Source organism: Megalops cyprinoides, chromosome 1 (genome assembly GCF_013368585.1).
Source record: "Megalops cyprinoides isolate fMegCyp1 chromosome 1, fMegCyp1.pri, whole genome shotgun sequence".
Lineage (NCBI taxonomy): Eukaryota > Metazoa > Chordata > Actinopteri > Elopiformes > Megalopidae > Megalops > Megalops cyprinoides.
The window spans coordinates 58,063,881-58,080,350 of record NC_050583.1 but is presented as its reverse complement, the minus strand read 5'-3'; the positions used below and the strand labels follow the sequence as shown (position 1 = coordinate 58,080,350).

The 16,470-nt window shown below is 45.7% G+C and overlaps 1 protein-coding gene across 2 annotated transcripts in view; it reads right to left on the bottom strand.

Moving 5' to 3' along the window:
- pald1a (phosphatase domain containing paladin 1a) overlaps positions 1–16,470 on the bottom strand; it is a 72,510-nt gene that overhangs the window by 23,377 nt on the left and 32,663 nt on the right. For both annotated transcript variants that reach the window (XM_036515535.1, XM_036548041.1), the window contains exon 18: positions 15,307–15,447. In XM_036515535.1, the coding sequence (XP_036371428.1) occupies positions 15,307–15,447 (141 nt within the window). The remainder of the gene's footprint in view (positions 1–15,306; positions 15,448–16,470) is intronic.

The window sequence follows — 16,470 nt, the reverse complement described above, 5'->3', positions numbered from 1 at the left end:
AATTGTTTCCATAGGGCTTCAAGTTTCAACCCTGGGTGATGCTTGTTATACCCTTCATTAAGGAACCTTACCGGAATTGCTTCAGTGTATAGTACCAGACAAAGGTTTGGACACAACTTTTATTCTTTATTTCTACTATTTTTCATGTCTTAAAATAATAATAAAAACAAAAAACAAGGAAATAACATAATAATTATGCAGTGACTTCAACTTCACTATTTATATTTGTCTAAGAAACAAATTTCAAGCATTTAAGCATAAGCCTTTAGATGATGTGTCTGAATGCATGTTTCCCATTATCCCATTCTGTTAATCAACTTTTGACTCGTACTGTATATCCAATTCAATAACCGAATACCACACACAGTAAGCAATTCGAGTCATGCTGGGTAATAATAATCAGTAATAATGCAGATGTATTACCAAATAATAAATATAACAATAGCACTGCAGCCTTTAGAGTTCCACATCAAAACGCTGTGTTCCATACACGTGACGACGAAGAAGCACGGGGAACACTCCTTGTCACCGCCTCTTTAACAGCACAAGGCCTCTCAGGACAGAGAGAGCACTGCCCAGACCTTGTTCACTGTCAAAGGTGAAAGCCATAACTCTGCCACCCTTTGAGTCCGCATGATGGATGCTCTCCCAACAGCCGAACACTGTGTGAAATGGAGCCAGGCCAAAGCGAGACTGCATTCCATTGTTGCAGGAGCCCGAGGAAGTGGGACTGTGAGATCCTTACAGGCTGCTATTGTGGAGGACCGAAATGAGCTGAGGGGGGTATTTTATCACCACACAAACACCTTCTTTCACTCTGCCACCAAGCCAGTGAGGAGAGCTTTCTTTTCTCCACATGACAATACCAGTACATATATACATAAGGTTTCCAGAGCTTGAAGCAGAAGCATTTAGTGGTTTCTTTGTGGTAATAGTAAATATGTGTGTGTGCGCACATCAATCCAGCCATAGGTTTTATAGCAAAGTAAAACTCTGAGAAAGAAACTGGTGAAAGACTTGAAAGGACCTTTGGTTGCTTTCATACAATATGCTCTGCACAGGCGGCAATCACCATTAGGCACCCTCAGGCCTTTTTTGAAGCCATTTCAAAAAGATTCCCCGAAAACACTCTCACAGACATTATTTCATCAGTGATAGCTAGAAAGGGGCTGTGCAGTGACAGAAAGACTGAAAGACAGAAAACTCTAGCCACACGTATGTGGTTCAACCATAGCACTTAATTGGTACATTGGTTCTTCCATTACAAAGACACTTGCCTCAGTTTAATAAACCCCACACTGATTGATCACAATCATTATGCACAAATGACTTGATTTGAAAGTGATTTTGTCCAGTTAAAACATGACCGAAGGAAGGGAATGGTCCCTTTAAATTGGCTTTCTGAGCTCGAATGACATGTCTGGCGGTGAAATCATTGCTTTTCTCCCACATGCCCTTTCTCTCATTACCTGAGGTGAGTCAACAAACATGTGTTTAGCGGAGGCCCCAGACTCCACTTTAATAACCCCCTGACATGCACTTTATGGTCGAAAGGTGCCTGAAAGAGGCAGGGGTGAGGCTGAGAAGAATGTGGCCATAGGCCTTCTACCTCCATGCAACCTGACCTTGTCAAGGTGTGGCCACAAGTCTGTCCCTAACAATGAGTTAAGGAGCAGCAGCTCTCATAAATATGCATCTATAAAGAGAGAGGGCAAAGCAATTAGAGGCCCCATTGAACTGCAAATTTTCACACATATTAACATTTAACACTCAGCAGATGATAGCACGGCAGCAACGTCTCAATCGTACTGATGCTAATGGAATGAGTGCACCCTCCATCATAATCCTGAAGGTGTCTCAGAGAGGCCTAACCATCATTACATTAAGAGAACATATTATACCGTTAATTAATCTCTCAGGCATCCATCACCCTGGATTACCCACACCATTGTTGTCACGTTTCCTTAGCTCCCTCCAATGAAAAAAGATCATTTCCTCCATCAAAATCAAATGATGAGTCCTTTTTCTACAAAAAATGAAATAAATTTTAATGTGCTCCCTCAACTTCAGAATGCCAGATGATTAAATGCCACAAATGATTAAAAGTACAAAAAAAGCCTTCCCTAATACATGCATTTCCCTAAAGCACAGAAGAGCATAACTTCATTGGGTGGGGAACTGTTTTCCTTGCAACAATTATGAGCATGAGCTGTCTGCTGAAGATGAGGTCTGACCTCTCTTTCCAATAAGACATAAGTGATCTGAGCCAGAACCCAAAAAGGTCTGTCTGGACATATGTTGTCAATTACCGGGCAGTGGGGTTGTTGAGGTAAAAAGTCCAGTCCACGTGCCTCCGCACTGGCCCTTCCCACCCAGGTTAGCACAACTGGCCATTCATCCATACCCCCCAGCGGAATTCCACCAAATCCAACATCCCTCGTAAGCAGAAGTCAAGTTAATCTAGACGCTCGGTGTGAGACGATGCATCATCTCTGTGTTTTAACGCCGTTTTGTTCACCCCTTGGGAAACGTTCCGGCCATTTCTTTCGCTTGAATGATCAATTCACGGACCCTTCCAAAACAAAAGGGTTCAGCTGTCAGCAGTCAAATTGGGGGCCGCTGTATAAATAAACATGAACTCATCGGGCATTAAGGGGAACCTGCAATGCGAAAAGAAGAGAAGCCATTCAGGATGAGTGACAACACAGCGAATTTGAATGGCTGATGTTACCACCTCCTCCAATTTGGAAGGCATCGTTTTGCATGCACACCTATAATTAGAGCACGGATTACACTGCTGCAGGCTGGACTGGCTCTCAGTAAATGGTAATTTGTATTTAAATTGTATTTTGTACTCCACTCTTCACTGGGTTCTACCACTTGCTTTGCAAGTCACTCTACATAAAGAAATCTGACAAATAAATAACTAATGAGAGTAAAAGCAGCATCAGTATAATGCAATACAGACCACAGCCCCAATTAGCACTCCAAATTCATAAAGGGCTCTGAAACAACTGCTTGAAGGAAGAAGTCAGTTTCAGTTCAATATCACTGCTAAAATGACAAGCAACAGGTGTGTAAATCCCGTTTCATAACACACACCTGTTAATATCTTAAGCTCTATATATATATATATATTTTTTTTTGCGTTTCTGCCAAACTTGTGCAAAGTTTGTTTGTTTCGTTAAAATTTTCTAAGAAGCAGAAATTACAAGGAATTTCTTATTCAAATTCTGCAGGAATAACTGTTGACATTCCAGAGTATTATTTTAATATCCGTGTCACGACATGTGTCATTTTAATATTTCAAAACACTACGCTTCTTGCCCCTTCTTTGTTTCTGACATGTCGTTGGGGAGAGGCTTGATGATAAAGAACAGAAATCCCAAAAGTGTTGAAAGAAAGGGGGAACATTCCACATTCAATGATTCTCTTGTCCTTTTAATTTCCTGTCCAAGGTTAACAAGCCGTATTAGGTGACATCGGTAGCCTTCTGTTACCTCCCGGTTCCAATAAAGCCGGAGACAGAACTTCACAGGGGCTGAGCTGTACAGTGTATTCTCTGTTGTGTAACAGTAAGTAAACCCATTTTCTGGACAACTGCATGACTACACATTCTCACTTGGAGTAACATCCTGCCATCCCCAACATCCCTCCTCCTCCAATTCATACTCATATTTTAAATATGGGACACTACTGTGTACCTGTGCAATGAAAAGATTTTTAACATAGAATACACATATAACAAACAGCCATCAACAGGAAATTGCATATTCTGAAATGAGCTTCCAAAAAAAATCAATACTAGAAATGTTTCGCCTGAACAGTTGAACGCAAGGGCCTCATTTTCCAGTCCAGACTGTTGCGTATGTGTGTGTCAGACCTAGCAGTCAGAACCCATAAGACCCTCAATTGTTTCTTCTTAGAAGTAATGAAATTCCATCCCCCCACAGTACGACTTCAGTATTGCATTGGCTTTGGGATAAAGTTTCCCTTTGGCAAGGTCATTCATATCCCCCTCACCAACCCTCAAATATCCCGTTTCCAGGTCGACCACAATGTGTCCATAGACACAGAATCTTTTAATCCCTTTCGAGCGGACAGTTTATGCTCTGCAAACCCAGAATCAAAAGTGGCGCAAACACCTGTCTGTACAGAAATGACAAAGGCAAAAAACTGCATCGACTCTCAGTACAGTCTAAAACTAACACTTACAGGGAGCCAGGCTGTGGTTCCTGTAAACTGAATTCAGCACATGAAATACTCTGATGAGCTGCTACACACATCAGCTCTCTGAAAATCCGGACAGTCTAAAGTAGTTTTGGCAGACGTTGCGGTCTCTGACCCAGGGATTAAGGTGACTCAGCGTAGCTTGAAAAGAGGCCCCCGACAGTGACTGCAGTGCAGTGTTGATGATGGGCAGGCAGGAGGCTGTGGGGAAGGGAGGGGGTGGCGGGAGGGAATACACCTGGTCTGTGGAGGTCATTTGCAGTCACAGACACAGACGGGAACTCAAGGTGAATCAGCACCGTAATCCCTCACAGACAGACTGAGCTTGAGCTCAGAGAACTGGAGACAGCGATTTAACTCCTGGAAGTCAAAGCGAGAGAAGGGCTCGCAGGTTGACAGACGCCAGCAGTGGATGCATGGCATTATCTCTAACTCCAAGATTCATTCATGGCAATACATTCCCAGGTATTCCACCCTTTGGAGAGTTTGGGTCATATAAGGAACTACTCGTGAAAAAACATATTTCACTCATCTGAAAATATGTACAATTTGTGGGTTGTAACCGGTACGCTAACTACATTTCCAAAACGTTCCCAAAGAACGAACTGTCAAATGATGCCTAAAGTTATTGCGTACAGTGCGGTAATCAAGGTGGCATACAGTATATCATCTGGTCTCAAGACGCATGGTTTTTCTTAAGGGATTGTTCGGGTGTGCATGGCTGGCTTTTAAGAGCAAAAAGGTCAGCCTCAGTCAGGAGAAAGGAACGACACATTCTGATGTCTTTCGCAGATTCCCCTCCACCTCCCCTCTTTCTTCCACTTGCACAGCAGATGCAGATGTGCTACAGGAAAAGACTGGAGGTGAATTTGATGGTGCCTGACCAGGTGAAGTATTCCAGTGAACATCCTCTTGCACAAGTCATGCACAAGGTGGTCATAAAGCTTCCAGCTATTTGGTTGAAAAACTTCGTATTCCTTAAAATTCCATTTTAGCGGGAACACTATCCATTTCGGATTCAGGTGTAACCCAAGATGCGAACTACCCAGGAAGAGAACTCCGGTGGTGACCTTGCGTCTGCAGGGAAAGTCTTGAACAAAGTAAATCCCCCAAGATCACCGTATTTCACTACCTTCAACTTTTTACAGAGGTTTACAGAACAGAAGGTTCTAAATGATATCAGCAAGGTCAAATCTATGCCGCTATAAAGAGCATCACCTCTGATATTCTGCATCACATTTTCAGGGAAACAACTTGTTTTGATACAAAAGGTGCCCGTGTCAATGTTCACTGAAAAATCTTTACAGCAAAAGTAAATAGTTTAGTTCATTTTTGGACGTGCGAAAGGAGTATTATACTTTATGACCACTCTGTGTTAAGTTTTCAATGACTGAATCCCCCATGTGACCCCTCTGTGTCCTCGGTTTGGGAAGGCTGAAGTGTGGTGTGTGGTGGGTGGAGGAGTACAGAGGTGAGGAAGCTACAGGGACGCGAGATGTTTTTAAGTGGCCAGTGTAACCTCTGTCCCATGGCCAGCTCTACAATACATGACTGCACACCAGGGTGACATACATAAAAATATGTTGAATCGAGTTTCTATATCATTAAGATGGATGTAAATCAAACATTTATAAAACAAGGACTTGCATTCCTGTGAGAATCAGGAATTTCAGCAATGTCTCCAGGTCTTCTCTGGTTCGTCTCTAGGTCTCTGTGTCAAAGTTAGTCCTTGGATTAGAAATAAGACCACTGTCAGGATATATATTTTATTACCATATAATTCAACAGAGATAAGCTCTAACATGAAATGCCCACCAGACTGTCCAAGATTTACTGTACTTATAAACTGCAGAATTTAAATCAAAACAGACACTATGTCTATCACAAAGACTCTGCAGTGTACAACTGTCATGAAAGCTTCTAGGTCATGTCTGGAACAACCAGGCTGGAACTGCAAAAAGGACATGTCAGCATTTCCATCAAACGATACATAAAAGCTTCAGATCTGATGGAGTACCTAAATATACACTTGTTTCGTGTAAAATTATTGTGCTTTTTAATTACCCCTGCAGCAGAGGCCAATACATTTGCTGGCAGCATACATCTCATTGCAGAGGCCACGATAACATTCGCAATTAATAAATCACACCAAGTGAACATGAATTATGAATCATACACACCACATTTCATTGCTGACCAAAGCGAAAGTGTTTTGTTCGGCATGATATAAGTATTTTGCGTTAACGTTTACAGCATACGTCTGCCGCACACACATTCTTTCACCATCTGTTTCACTTTAGCCGGAGGAATAGACTTCAGTCAGTGAATAATTTCACATTCGGCCTTATCTGCAGGCCACTAATGAACTGAAACACGATAATAATGAAACTCTGAAGGAGAACGGAAAAAAGGTGACAATCTGATTGAAATGAGAATACTGTCTCAAGCAACAAGCATTTTATCAATTAACTTTGAAGCGTCTTTTTCATCTCCTCAGTCAAGCTGCTCTTCAATCCTTCCCATAGGATTTTAATTAGCGCTCTATTTAAGTAACCTTGTCTGAGATAAACATCTGAGAACACTTTGATATTATTAACAATGAAAACATACTGGAAGAAATTAGAAGAACAAAGGAGTGGAAAAAACTGTACACACGGTATGTAGTTTTTTTTTTTTTTAAGGTTAGCACTACAAATTCGTTATTGCAATACAGTCTTGTAGGCCTAGCCGCACAGTGCATAATTTTACCATTGCACTAAGTTTAGCACAACCACAAGCAAAGGCCTCGGGAGGAACCAAATTTAAACACACAATTTCTGAACACACACAGAACCAATCTTGCCAGTTCATGCATTCTGATGGCTTGTGATGCCCTTGCCCCATAGTACATGACTGCAATCATCACAGTGTCTCACAGCCTTTCCGGTGCAAACACAGCCCTATAGAATGAGAGTTCAATAAACAGAGCTGGGAGTCAATGCCAATAATTCACAACCCCCCCCCCAGCGGAAGCATTCCAATCAATCCTGGCTACTGTGTGCTAATTTAATTACTAATTATCACGGGTGATGACAGATGAAGATTGTATCGACAGTTACCCCCCTCGGCTGCGCAGGGCACAAAGCCGCTCGGGCGGCGCATTCGCATTCCGGGCCCGAGCGCCAACCGTGGCGTGTTCATTCCGCATCTTATTTCACACCATCGCATCGCATCCTCTTCAGAGGAAGCCATCTGCGGGAACAATCGCCTTGCACCGTCACAAGTGCATCTCCTTTACTTAGTCGGCCCGCGTGAAAAGCCTCTCAATCCGAGATGTCAATCCGAATGCAGCTTCCCACGGAACAGCTCGCCGCACAAGCAATCATCGGGGGAGACGAACCTCCGCTGTAAGACAGCATCGCCCCACACTGGTTTACTGCTTTAAAACAAGGTGATTTCAACTACCTAGGGCAGTCAGCTAACTTTGAACGGTCTGTTAGCCAGTGTATTATCAGCTGATGAAAACATAAAACTGAAACATAATCCATACTTTAATCATCCCATTTAATTCACACAACAATGCAAATTGGGGGGGGTAAAAAATTAAACTGTGAAAACACTGGGTTTCCAGTAGCTGACGTGTTTGGGGGTTGATATGAAGAGGGCTCATACACTGTTGACATGGCGTTTTGCCCGTCAGGTCACAACGGTTCTCGCATATGAAACGCAGAGTCTCGCTTGGGGCAAGGCGAAAACGTAACTCTCCTGCAACTTGAACTGGTCACGATTTCCGCATGACCCCTGGGGCTGGCACTGGAGCCAGCGGGGCCTCTTGACTCCAGAGCTATTCCTACAGGCATTCGCGCAAACCAGACGAGCGAGAGGAAGAATGGAAGCTTGCAGCGGTTGCTAATTTTACTTCTCGGGAACTGAACCCTGGCTTTGCAAAATCCCTCAGATACCATAACCACAGCTACGGGGACATGCCTAAACACTCAGGGTTGGGTTTAAGTGTTGTTATTCTGGGTTCTCCAGACCAAGGCAATGATAGGTTTAGTGGGGGAGGAAATGATAGTTCTGCGTAGGGTGCCCGTTGTGAGGGACGATGGTTTGTGAAAATGCAAAGGGCATAAAAAAAAATAATAAATTTTAAAAAAGCATTGGGCCAGTAGCGTGGATCAGAGTAAGAGTCAGAAATAGATTCCGCCAACTGATCAGCTTCAACATGTGCGGACGATTAGCCCTGAGAATGGAGAGCGGTGAGGAATGTGGCCGGGAACGGCTAACTTCGGCTGCAAGGGAGGCCGCGGCTGACCTGCAGGGTCACCAGCTCTTCCGTTTGTTTGTTTGTCTTTTTTTGGCACTCTTTGTCCCGATGCCTTTACGTATTTGCTCCCATGATGCTGCAGACACACTAAATGCTGATAAGAGTAAAAAATGCAGCCGCAGCATGTTCACGGACACTGTCTGCCTGGGAGGGTTTCTCAGGCATTACCCATAACCCTGGGCTCTTTATTTTTCCTTCAGATTCTCATCATGCTCCGCTCCTATAAACTCTGTGGGCCATGCCGCTCCAAATTGATGGCGCTGAAAACCTAACATTATCCTTTTAGAGAGAGGCATTCACAGAGTGGGCCCATCTGTTGCCATCCAGGGCCTGTCCGCAGAGAGGCAGTTTAAAGCATTAGCAAAGACATTAATCTTGATGCGTTTAAAGGCAGTGTCATTCCCAGCGCTGAGAGAGGCAGTCCCCATGCGCCACACTGATAGTGTGCTTTTCCATACACACAATCCCACCCTGGTGGAGAATGTCTGGGTTGCATCACAGCGTGTCACCACTGCACATGGCCTGTGAGAACTGATAAGATGCAACATAGCCCAAACACGCTGACCTACACGGAGTGAGGCAGAGGCTTCCTCCAGAGACGGGGACAGCAACTCCAGCTCAACAGCACGTCCACTTGCAAACGTAACAGCTGAAATGTGCCATTGACTGCATGATGTGCAATGAGGCAGACAAAAGCACTTTGGGCCCTCCTGATGGGTGGATCAAAAGCGACAGCGCCTTGCCCAAATACGGTCAACACGGCAACAGATATATATATATATATATATATATATATATATATATATATCTCTTTTGCTGCTTGAGGCTGCGCCAATGATTTAAGGCACGAATGAGAAAATTTGCCTCAGTGATTGGCCCTATAGGTCACATGTGCATAAACTTTCAAGACAATCAGTGACTGAGGATGAGGGAGAGCTTATTTTGCCACTGATGACACCTACCGCTATTTATGTGTGTGTCTTGAGATGCCCCCCCCCATCCCCCCCATCTCTGGTTATGAGGTCCCGCTGCATTTATCAGGGGCCGGATTGTAGTCATTTGCTCCGCTGATGCCTTCATCAGCCGTGAGTTACTGCGCTAGCGCCCGATCCTGTGATTGATGAGCGAATCAAATCCTCGGCTTAGGGGACGCGGGCAACCGAAATGGCACAGTTGGAATGCGGCAAACTAACAAACCCCTCCATTGTGACAGCGGGCCCTGCCATGTGTGTTAAATCATGCTGGCCATATATCAATTTTAACGAATGATGGGCAAAGGCACCCTCGGGGTAAGCCCCATTGGAAATAAATCTAATCCATTCTCATTCCGCCGTCTGCCAGATCGCGGCGAGCCGGGTCCGCGAAGCTGGTAACGGCACCCGTGTCTTTTTTCTAAGCCTCAAATGGGCCGGTCAGACATGACCAGAAGCATAACCTCCGCTGGGAACAAGAGCTTTGAAATTGGACCATTTTCCACCACTTCTGTTGTTTGACGCACAAAGTAGCAATCTAATGAAAATAAAACCCTATACGTTTCCACCGCCGCTCAAACGCCTGTCAGTAAGCATTCTGAGATCACGTCTCCAAGGTACCGCACACTTCTCAACACAGTTCTATTTCCTCTTCCATTCCAGCACATATTGGCCATAACACTTCAGATTTGACTGCCACAGCTGCAAACACCACATAATGACATAAGGGAAAAGGATATTGGGCATACATGTCCAAATGTCGAAAATAGACCCGGCACTGGCAGCTGCTTGTTCTTTGAGCTGTGCCTCTGAGAGTGACTTGGAGCTCAGGGAGGCTCCTCCAAAATAAATGTACCAGTCTGCCCTCTCCCGCCCTCCACAGCTGTGCACTCAACTTGTTTCCGTTCCATCACCTCCTTTGACATGGTGACCCCTGGAAGAGCCCTGCCGATGGTCGTCTGGTCATCTCCGCTGTGTCCTCAATGTAGACGACGTGCCTCCCTAAGATCATCTTAGGGGTATAGGCTGGCCTGCGCTCCAAGCGTTTGTTTGGGCAAACCTGTTTGTTCGGGCAAACCTGTCTATAATCACCTGCCACGGTTCAATCCAAGAAACTGGACGGGGGGCAGCCCAATCAAAACAACATCTTCTGTACACAACTACTGCAAATTTTTCCATTGGCAGGGGTGTGCAAAATGCTGGGGGTTGGAAATTAAAATCAAGCTTTCCTCCCCCGCGGCTCACTGTGGCAGCCTTTCACAGGCTGGGAGAGCCCCCTGCACTTGAGGCATAAGAACCTGCTTCATGTTTAAGAGGGCAAGTATAACAAATGTTGTCCTTGGCTCTCCAGTCTCAACTCAATTGCAATCGGCCATCTTGTGTCGAATGAACTCCCAGGTGAACGGCAGCGGATTTATTACCCGATTCATCTTTTTCCTCCTTGAGCTCGGAGACGGAGGAAAGGAGATGAAGGCCTAAGGCCTCCTCACCATAACTAGAGTGCCCCCCCCCAAAACCCCACAAGTCTCATCCGAGCTCCAACACTGGCCACTCACACCTGTCTGTCTTCCATGGCACTGGGGCACTTGGCCGCCAGTCTTGCGGCAGACCCTCCACCCCACGCGTCTCGCCTGATTCCTTCCCCTGCCCCCACCAGTGACGTCCGCCACCTTTCCTCTGAAACCTGCTCACAAAGTTCTCCTGTTTCCGAAAATATTTTTCCGCTCCTCCATCCAAACCCCCGAGCCTTTCTTTGGGGACACGCGGCCTGATTTACGTCTCGGTTCATTTTTACTGGAATATTTCACTTGTTTTTCTACTTTTCCTTTTGCTCTTTGGCACCTGAGGAAATGTGCATTATAGTTTGGCTGCAGAGACACTCCACGTTGCATTGTAAAGCAGTGCACTTACTGTTTAAGGCAAGATCCTCCAATGTTCATTGAGGCCATGACGTGAGTCTTTACTAATCACAAAGTGACTGCCTAAATGGAGGTGGTTCCAGCACTTACCCATGAAGACACTCACTAATCCCTGCATTTAAATACTGCAACATTCCATTCAGTGTAAAGTTCTCCATAGTTATCATCGTTTATGAATCTCAGCATGCGTCTTTGTGGAAGGAAGCAGCCAACTAAATCCTCTCATGAAGTACCGCTAGGGTAAACAATCTCCCACCCACAGACGGGCTGGACTCAGACAGGGTCTATGGACATGCCCAAGAGGCCTGCTGGTGGTTAGTCCTCAGCCCACAGACACATATGGCTGTGACAGAGGCAGGGGAGACAGGGAGAGAGAGAAGCAGAGAGAGGGAGAGGGGGAGAGAGGGAGAGGGGGAGAGAGAAAGAGAGAGAGCACAGAGCACAAGAGCAAGACAGAGCGGGAAAGAGGCTAAAATAACAAGAGCTACAAGGCAGGTACCAGATTAATAGCGGTGAAATACAACTGGATAGATTATGCAAAAAAACCCTGCACTGCATATGGAGCCCATTTCCCCTTAACCCTTTTCTGACCCTCACAGAATTATGTCAATGCTGCGGGAACAAGTAACACATTAATTTGTCTGGCCTTTCAATCATGACTAGGCTAATTTCACAGCAACCTAATGTTGCTCTCTCATTCAGCCCCTTTTGTGTGGGACACAGAGTTCCGAGTCACAAGGTGCAGTGTCTGACAAGTACCAAAAGCAAATCTTCTATGGGGAAAGTGGCGCCGGCTCAGCGCAGTCAATGCCAAGCATCTGATGTTATTCCCCCCACCCTGTCTGACTGGAACAACTTCCAATCGATTTCAAATTTTAATGAGGAGAAGCATGTCTCCGGGGAGAGTTCCCCTCCAAGACGGCGGACAGTTTAGGGAACAGCGCGAAGCGGGTGCACTGCCCCACTGATCAGGGAGGGACCATCTGCACTCCGTGTCATGCCTAAAAGGGAGGGGGGCAAAGGGAGAGGGGGCATGGATTGGGGGGGGGATATGGGGGGTGGACTGGGGTGGGTTTAGGTCCAGTCTTCATTAATTTTTTTTTTTTTTTTTTTACATGAAGAGGCCCACCCAGCCCCTCAGCTCTTTCATGTTTTCTTTGCTTGAGAGCAAATAGATTTTTCTCTATCAAAGACACATTTTCCAACCACTGTCAGGCAGCGGGGACGACAAGGGGGGAAACAAGACGTGCCTTTCTCAGCGCCTTGCCAAAAAAGCCGCACGCCGCCCCTCTCCGGCACATCTGGGCCTGTTTATCACCCTGCGCCGCCGGCACAGAGGCCAAAGGCCAGAGTGGGGGACAGGGTGCCAACCTGAGGCTCCTCCCGCCCCCCTCCACAGAGGTAAGGGTTAAAGGTAAAGACTTCAGAGCCACCAGGAGATAATCGGCCGTGACAGCTTCTGCAGGGAAGAACAAAGCCCCCTCATTCATCACACACTCCCGCGAGTTGTAAATAATATTTCTCTCTCCTTTCCACCACCCCCAAAGTAATTAAAATGGTGGTAAGCGGAGTCCCGGCTGCTTGACTGACACCTCCCTCAGATGGGCAGATACGGAGCCCTCGGAGCAGAGGGGCGTTTGGGGGGGGAGGCAGAAGAAAGCCCGGACGCTAACTGGGCGGACTACCGCTTTGTCGGAGTGAGCAAACAGAGAACGTGGCCCCCCGGACAATGAGGCCCATTGACGGAGCGGGGCGGGCGCCGGGTATCTCCAGCCCATGTGTGAACTCGGCGCACAGACCCGCATTGATTGGGGGCCCCGGCGAATGCGGACGGCAGCCCGGCGGCCGCGTGAGGAGAGGAGGCTTTAACGCGCAGCGGCGAAACGAGCGCTGCCAGCGGCTGCATTCCAGCTGTGCGGCCGTGACAGAGAACGCAGCACAGCACTCAGAGCGCTCGCATCGTACAGTGCATCGCATTTCACACCGGTCAACTCTTCCGTTTGAAAACACTCTCGAAAACTGAGCGGGACACATCACAGTTACGCACGGAGTTCCTGAAGCACACAAGTTCATAAAAAGTTGAAAGTGACCTTATCAATTCGCAAATAACTTCCCCTTTGAAATTATACTGCCAAATAAATACTTGAAAACCAGTGAGCCTGTTGACGGTGGGAAGCCGTGGTTTTCATTATTAGTTCTTCTAAATCCTCTTTGTAAGTCAATAAGACGTAATTTATTGAAACAGCTAAAGCTGCTTCGCCGTTTGTTATTTTCACTGCAATAAAATATTTACTTTCCCTCTGACAACTGCACTACAAAAACAAGAGCCAAAAAACAAAACTGACATAAATATTCAATCATTCATTTGAGATTTACCTCGAGTGCTCTTTTCCATTTGTTTTGCTTGCCTGGATTGACTGCAAGCTTCGGCATCTCCCACTGAAAACATCTGTCACTGAAAAGTGTGTGCATGCCACCTACAGGCCACTGTGAGAACTGTTACGTGTGCGGCGCCCGCTCTTCAGCGGGAGGCATATACGAGAGCTACAGAACACCTGCGACGCTTTAGCGCAGCAAATGTTCTGAGTGTTCCGATACGGCTCATAACCATTTTTCAAGGGGATGTGAGGATTTAAAAGCAAACAAAAAGGAAGGGAAGACTCCCGTGCCAGCAAAACCTTTCATATTGGGTTCACTGGATAGTAACATGTCGCGCAAGGACACGTCCCCTGGCACCCGCAGCGTAACTGACAATATTGTACAGAAAAAAGGGGCAACTTCAAATCTAAAACTACTTATTTTGACATTCAGTTCTGCAATGAAAGATGCGACTCCTCCTCGCAGCCACCAGAAACAGACATACTAATCTCAGGGTGACCTTCTTCTGACACAAAAAGGAACAAAGAATTAGCATCCTGTCCAACACGCCTCCTCCTCAGATTCATTTCTTGCTCTTGTATAAGAAAAAAAGCCTGTGTGGTTGGAGGGTTTTTTTTTCTGGGGATGAAAATGCCCAGCCTATGATTCCCAGTCTCATCACAAACGGAAATAGGGTTTAGCAATTCAGTTCAGAATTTCCAACTAAATCTGGCTCACTGCACACTGCTCTCTTTTACTCACAGAATGCGGTGGAACCTGGAAAGGAATCAAAACCTCTCTGATATGTATCGACTGAATGCGTACATCACAATAACAGTTTGGGGTTTGAAGGAAGACCAGTTCTCAATGTCTGAAGAATCAATAAGAAACATTTTCCAATAAGCCAACAGACTTTCACTACAAGCAAAAGTTGTAGACTCATTTTTACCTGGAAGACAGCAGGACAATCATTCTCGGTTAAAAAAAATATTCAATGTACACAACAGAACTCTTCAGCAAAATGAGAAAGCCCTGGAGTTATTTTCTGCAATGTGATGGCAATTCTTTGCAATGATTCATAATAAGAAACATACTCAAGTAGCACTGCTGCAGCAGCATAGAACTAGTTTCCATTTTCCTACGCAGAAGGCAGTATCAGCATTCTACAAATGCTGACCTCAACCAAGTACCAATTTTATGCGCGGTATCTGTTGCAAGTATCTGCAATCAAGTTTTTGCTGCACTTACCAATGCTCACTGGTGGTTGTGGTGCTCATAACAGGAATTTTAAGCTTCCGAAATACTCTACAGCAGACTTATACAGTAAGGACCATCTAACTGACTGTAAATGTGAACTGCATCCCATGTAAAGTTTATTATGCACGTTACATATGTATTTATCACGTTTGTTTATTTGTGTGTGTGTTTCACTAAGGCAATGGTGGTCATTATCAGAGACAAATTGAGGCCGTGTTCCTTACAGTAAGGAAGACTCAAAGAGCGTGATCGCAAGGCTTCCTACCTGTCTGTAGGTACAGATGATGATCTCTCTCAGGTGGTAATGCATGGGGGTCATGGTCTCACTGACCGCGTCCAGGGCCATGTCAACCTCCCTTTTCATCCGGTGCCCGTCAGGCAGCAGCCTGACCAGCTGCATCACCACCTGCACAATTACACACATTAAACGCATATTCGTCGTAGGCCATGCGGGGCAATGACTGTACAAACTACACAGAGATCTGGGCATCACAGGAGACGGCAGGAGAAGAGCTGTAACTAACACCACTGAAGTCACTGAGAAAACCTTGAGATGGCTGTGGATCAGGAGGCTTCTCCCATGGATTACGCTTCAATGACACTTGAAGACAAGCTGAATTTCAATCAGCCCCCGCTGGGTCTCCATGGTGAGGGTGTATGATAGTATCCCTAGGCACCCAGAGACCCCAGGTTAAGTCAATAAGGATGTGTCGGACGGAACTGAGAGATGCAGTCAACCAATGATTATATTGGGTATGAAAGCAAGGCAGTCAGAGACTTGCAGTTCTCGGGAAGACATTCTCTTCTGCAGGTATGTAAACAGAATGTGAAGCGATGTGAGAACCTACCCTGTGGGACTGTACAGAGAAAAAGTCTGTACTTGGTTCAACCAGGAGGACTCACCTGTTTCCCCGGGAGTGCTTAATTAATCCCTCCGAGCTTTATCTTTCTTCCACATTTTGGGAATTTGAGAGGCTGAGACACCCAGGCTGAGAGTACCGCCTGAACCCTCTCACACAGTTTCAGCTGAAGATACTACTCACGGTAACAGTTCAACAAGTCTAGAACAGAGGCTCTCCAAAGAATGCATACCAATGATTGATCTGATCTGAACTGTATACTTAGAAAAGCTCTAAAACACCTTTCCTCCATGCAGGAGAAAGAATCAGATTACCACTGCAATATAGCAATGACTGTATCAATATCTGTTAAGAATTTTGAGCAAACACAGAAGGCTCGGCCAGGCATAGGGATAAGCAGTCAAGAGACAGACTGTGTGTGGCCGGGCGGAAAGGTGATTACCAGAGGGCTATGTGATAGTGTGACCCCATAAATCTACTTGGGAATATTCAGTGCCAGGTCTGTGACAAGATGCATTGAGTTAGCTCTGCATCCAGGCTCCTTGAAATAGGTCTATAATAGGCAGCCA